The following is a 5,455-nucleotide window of genomic DNA, read 5'->3' on the forward strand; positions in this document are numbered from 1 at the left end:
TGCTCACTCGCATTCCGGTCCTAGACGTTGATGCCCTTTTAACTCCTAAAAGAAATAGCAAAACTTTTGTTTTAAGGTGTGGTAAAAGTTTACACATTCTTTAACAATATTTCTTATTTACTGAACACTAATTCGTTCTTAGTCATTAACATAGCTAACAGCAATTTGGTCCACAAGTTTCCCCCATTTTGAAAAATTATCAAGCACACGTAACACAAAAAAAAGATACAACATTAAAACCTCATCTAAATCAATCGTTTACGATTCTGTTTCGTTAATTGAAGATACCTACATAATCGGGGGAGGGAGGGAGGGAGCAGGCCGGAGGGGGATGGGATAGATAGTTATCCCTCCGTTCACAAAGATTAACTAGAAAACTGAATAAAAGCCATATAGATGGTAGTTCTTATGACAGCCTACCAATGGTCTAAGAAGACGACACAAAATGTTTGTAATGCATACAAGAGACGGGCCTAAATAGTGTCATAAAAAGAGATGGTGCCCATAGCAAAAACACAGATCTTTAACGGCTATACCTTTAGTCCAAATGGTATACTGCAATAAATGACATCAACACACTCCCCAACCATAGCTTCCCATCTTTCTCCTCAACTTCACTCACGGCTCTTACAACTTTACCTTGTGTATCCTCCAATATCTGTAGGATCTTACCATCTGGGCTGTACTTGATAATCAGGGCATGAAGCCGACCCCCAACACTTAGAAGGTAATGAAACTTGATGGGGATTGGAAGTTTCAGCAAAATTGTTCTAAGTTTTGTGTGTAAGGCGCATATATGAGTGTACACGGACCGGCGAGTATGAATTGCCACCCAAAATTCACCATTTGCATTTGTCCTCACATTGTCTGGGAAACCAGGTAGAATAGCCATCACTTCGGTTGTCCCTGCTTTCTCCCCCTTGAGCCAGTACTTCAATAACCTATTGCATCAATATACAAGTTCATTCTACTTAGGAAAATCCTATTTTAAAAAACACAATTACAAGGATATTGGGCAATTTTGTCCCATTTATTTTATCTGCAACGGGTAATCTAAAATGAGCCAAAAAGAAAGACCCCCGATATGGGTTCAAACAGGCCAAACGGGGTCGAAAGGTACCGAAATATAGTTTACTTTAAGGCATAAGACCCACCAGAAGCATAAAAAAAAAGAATAAACTATCTGGACAAAAACTGTTTTGAATTAGGTTGGACTTAGAAGTGTTGAATGACACAAAAATTACATGTGTTGAGTCCTTGACCTATAACCTAACACACCCAACCCTAACTTTGCTACCTCTAGTCATTATACTTGAGCTAAATGGAAATCATGTACGACACTGACAATATTTTGGACCACTAACAATGGCAGGTAAGTAATTTAGCTTACAAGTTTGCAATCAAATATGTGTTACACTAATAGGAAAGTATTATATTTAGGAAGACAGGAGTACCGTTATAAGGTGTTTACTCACCTGCCTTTGCAACCCTCGGCAAATACAAAGAAAGAACCATCCTTGCTTAAAGAGACACCATTAGGGAACTGGAGGTTGTGAATGAGAACAGTTGCTTTTTTCGTGATTGGATCATATTTTAAAAGTCTACCACTGTCTTCTGCTGAGAAAACTAAGTGCATGAAGTTCCTGAAAGTTTAGAAAAGAAAAACCAAAAAGAAGTACCATTATAACATAGAGCTTTATCTACAACTTTTAAGTATAATTAAAAGAATGAATATGCTAGCCCATCTGTAAGGTATGGGAATAACTGAATATGAATATTAATATTTTCAGTTAGAATTTATATAAAATTCAGTCAATATATACATCACAATCCTATAATATAATACAAGTAAAGGTATAAGAAAGCTAAATAAACCAGCAATTTTTAGTGAGACAATAACTAGCCATTTTAATTCAATTTCAAACAACAAATCATTATCAATACAAAATCATAAATATAGTGATCTAGGGATTCATTATATGCATTATACCCTATAATGTATACTGTCTAATATGCGTAAAGTAATCTGAAGTATCATGATTAATCCACCATGTAACAAGTAAGAATCATGTAACAACTCCCCTTCATAGTCGGCAATCATTAATACACCAAAACTATCATAACTAAATAAATCTACATCTTTATCTTGTTAGAATTTGTGTTGCATCTCTTCGCCAATCGACATCATCAAATCCATAGTACACCCACTTCCTGATTGTACCCTTAAATAATTGTATATAAATGGAAATGATCTCCTATCAGTATGCCACAAGGTATTATTACTTGCTAAAAGACGTAGGGCCGCTAGCATGTGCAAACTTAAAATTAATGCTTATATGCATACAAATTGCTCCAACACATCCAAGGTTGTTTACATTTTCATCACCTACATAGAGAAAGTTTGTTGGAATATCACACACATAAATAAGAACAATTCATATTGCATTTTGAGTTTCTCACTTTTAGTATATTCTAACGTAAACTAATCTAAGTTTTTTTAAATATAAATGCAAGTATGCATGCTAGAGATACATAGACATGTATATGTAGGCACAATTTCTTGCTGGAATACTATAATTGTGTGTGATGTATATGGCACCAACTGTTTATTCATAATTTTAGCACCAATACACAAAAGAGAAGAAAACATAAATGATTTCACAGAATAAGTTTCAACAACACACCTTCGCTGGTACTTTGTGCTGCTATCTGTGAAGTATATATTTCCTTCATCATCAACGTCTAGATCATTTGTGAACTTCAGAGGAACTCCCTCAGCTTCAGTTGCTAGAGGCGTGGCTAACCCACCCTCAGGTCCAACCTTTAACAATCCAAAATACGCATCTGCAATGTACAAATCACCTGTCCGCTTATCAAACCGCAAACCCAAGGGTCTCCCACATATATGCTCATTCTTTAAGTAGCCAAAGATTGATGGTTTTGGGTCACATATCTCTGACCTGAAACATAACTTCACTTCATCAATAAACTGAATTATTTGTGTGTTTCTCTGTTCTTTTGTGTGTGTATTTTTCTTATTATATATAAGCTCAACGTAGTTTACTAATTTCATTCTAACATATATCTTATCATCATTGACCATCTATATCAACAAGATGGAAATATTTTCCAACAGTTACTTATCATATATCAGTATTCTTCTGTATTATCTTACTATTTTGAAAGGCTCAAGTGACTAGAACCCATGGCCTTTTAATCGGTGAGTCACCACGAAAACTGCTAGACAGTTTCCATTTTATCCCGACTATATACTGCCAGAATTATAATGAAAGCAAAGAGAATCAATTATCAGATTTGACTATTAATTGGACCAACATGACATGCCTTTGTGACATCCGTAGTGCCCCACATACCAATGTGAGTGAACATTTAAAGTAAATTAAGTATAAAACTCAATATTGGTATCGAAAGTATACATCCTCTACCAACAAAACCACACAGTCTAAGCGAAGTGTAATCATTACAACTTACTTTTTGCTTAAGTTATAGTTTTACCCTTTGAAATACTATTTTCAACTAGCAAAAATGGGTAAAATTTGATAAATTATATCTAATATTTTTAGAAGTGGACAACTATTTTCGAAAGATGGACGATTATTTTGCCTAGTTAAAGCGACCAGTGGCAGAGACCACCATGGTCTCTGTCGAAGCCAACCACATGGAAAGAGAGCTCTTGGTCTAGTGGTCTAAGAGGGAGGTAAGAGACTTTGTCTCTCTATAGATCCCAAGTTCAAATCTTAATATTGACGTTTATATACTGATTTGAGGAAACTAACTAGTAACGAGTATCATTTGCCGTTATTAAAACATTGGAAGACCTTGATTTGTCACATTTTTGGAAAGAGAAAGTGATGTGACATATTCACAAAATTAAAACAATAGACAAAGTAATTGAAGAGGTAATTTGAGACTATAGGTCTTCAGTTCAAATGGGATTCAATACCGGTTTTACCAGGTAGGCCTTCGAGCAATCGGATTTTACCAGGAACATTGGGTGCCTTTCACCATTAGGTAACCTAGGGCGTCGGTCATTAATCTTTGTTGGACGTAAAATATATATAGAAAGATAAAAATGAATATGTGGTTGTCATGTACCTAAGTTTTAGTATAACCCCTCTTATATTTATATAAAAAGGGAAAAGTGAGCTTGGGGATGTTATCCACCCAATTTAGGTTAAAAAAACCCCTCACATGCTAATTTTATAGTAAGTTGAATAAATGATTATGCCCCATGTTTTTTATGTATAGAAAATAGTATGCGAGAGGTTTTTCACACCCTGGTCTTTCTGGAGTCAAGAGTTTGATCCTCATCATACGCAAAAGGCCGGAGGTCCTATTCTACCATCTAGGTAGAATGGGGAATCAGCCTATCTACCTAGGTAAAGGTAAACCTCCTCCAGACAACGAGGTATTGGTCTCAAAACCTGCAGGCGGCACTAAGCAAGAGTTTCTTTCATTCATATATAAGTGATAGTGGCATTTGTAAGATCAGCAAAAATTTGAATTAATCTAAACATGACTCCATAATAAAATGGTTACCGGTTAGGAGAAGTAAAAGCAAAAGTAGCCCAAGAGAGCCCATTCCAAAACATAATCCTGCCATCAGCAACACCAGCATACGGGCCACGTCCTAAAGGATCAAAAGCTACACTTTCGGGTCCTTGAATTTCATTCAAAAACTTGATTTCAGATTTCTGTAACAAATTCTCACTGTCTGTATCATTGGGCATTTCAGACCATTTCGGGAGGTCAACAAAAACCGACTCGAAGTCTGGAAAATTGGCTATTGGGCTGTGGCCCAATGGGTCAAGGCCGCAGTAAACCGCTAACAGAAGGAATATTCCGGCCAGGGTTTTTGTGAGGGTCATTGTGGAATGTAGTTAATATATTATGATGATGGAAATAGATATAGGGAAATGTATATGGAAGTATATTTATATGTCTATTATTGTGGGTGTTGTGGAGACAGGTGAGGTAATCAATTGTGGACCGTGTGATCTACCGAACACCTACTTACACTACACACCTAGCTACCGTCTTTAAATCCTATATTTATGGATGTATTTGTGATGGCATCATCCACAAATGATACTTTTACTCGCGCAGATAGTAATCGCGCACATGTAGTTCTCCTTATGGTTTGATCATTGAGCATCAACTTTCCATCTTAGAAGTTTTGAGTTCCAAATATAAAAAAGACATTTTAAGGTATTTCAAATATAAAGTTCTAAAGTGAAGTATGTTTGAATACTGTAGAGGGTACAGAGTTTTATCTCAATTAAATGTCGTGCATTCGGATAGTTTAGTTGGGGGTATTCTCCTCCTACTAGGTATTGAGGGTGAGGGACTCTCTAGCGCGGACCCGGTTAATACAACGTAAGCTAGATCCCCTGTTTCGAACAAATGGTTGATGCTAACCTTGAATTGGTAAATT

At 36.2% G+C, this 5,455-nt stretch overlaps 1 protein-coding gene across 1 annotated transcript; it reads right to left on the bottom strand.

Moving 5' to 3' along the window:
* Positions 1-246: 246 nt before the first annotated feature.
* Positions 247-5,041, bottom strand: LOC122603746 (protein STRICTOSIDINE SYNTHASE-LIKE 3). Its single transcript, XM_043776537.1, has 4 exons — positions 4,561-5,041; positions 2,685-2,960; positions 1,476-1,643; positions 247-941 (listed from the first exon to the last, which is right to left on the bottom strand). Exons 1-4 carry the CDS (start codon positions 4,887-4,889, stop codon positions 539-541), a joined length of 1,176 nt encoding a protein of 391 aa, XP_043632472.1. The 5' UTR covers positions 4,890-5,041; the 3' UTR covers positions 247-538.
* Between the last annotated feature and the right edge of the window lie 414 nt (positions 5,042-5,455).

Source organism: Erigeron canadensis, chromosome 6, assembly GCF_010389155.1.
Source record: "Erigeron canadensis isolate Cc75 chromosome 6, C_canadensis_v1, whole genome shotgun sequence".
NCBI classification, from domain to species: domain Eukaryota; kingdom Viridiplantae; phylum Streptophyta; class Magnoliopsida; order Asterales; family Asteraceae; genus Erigeron; species Erigeron canadensis.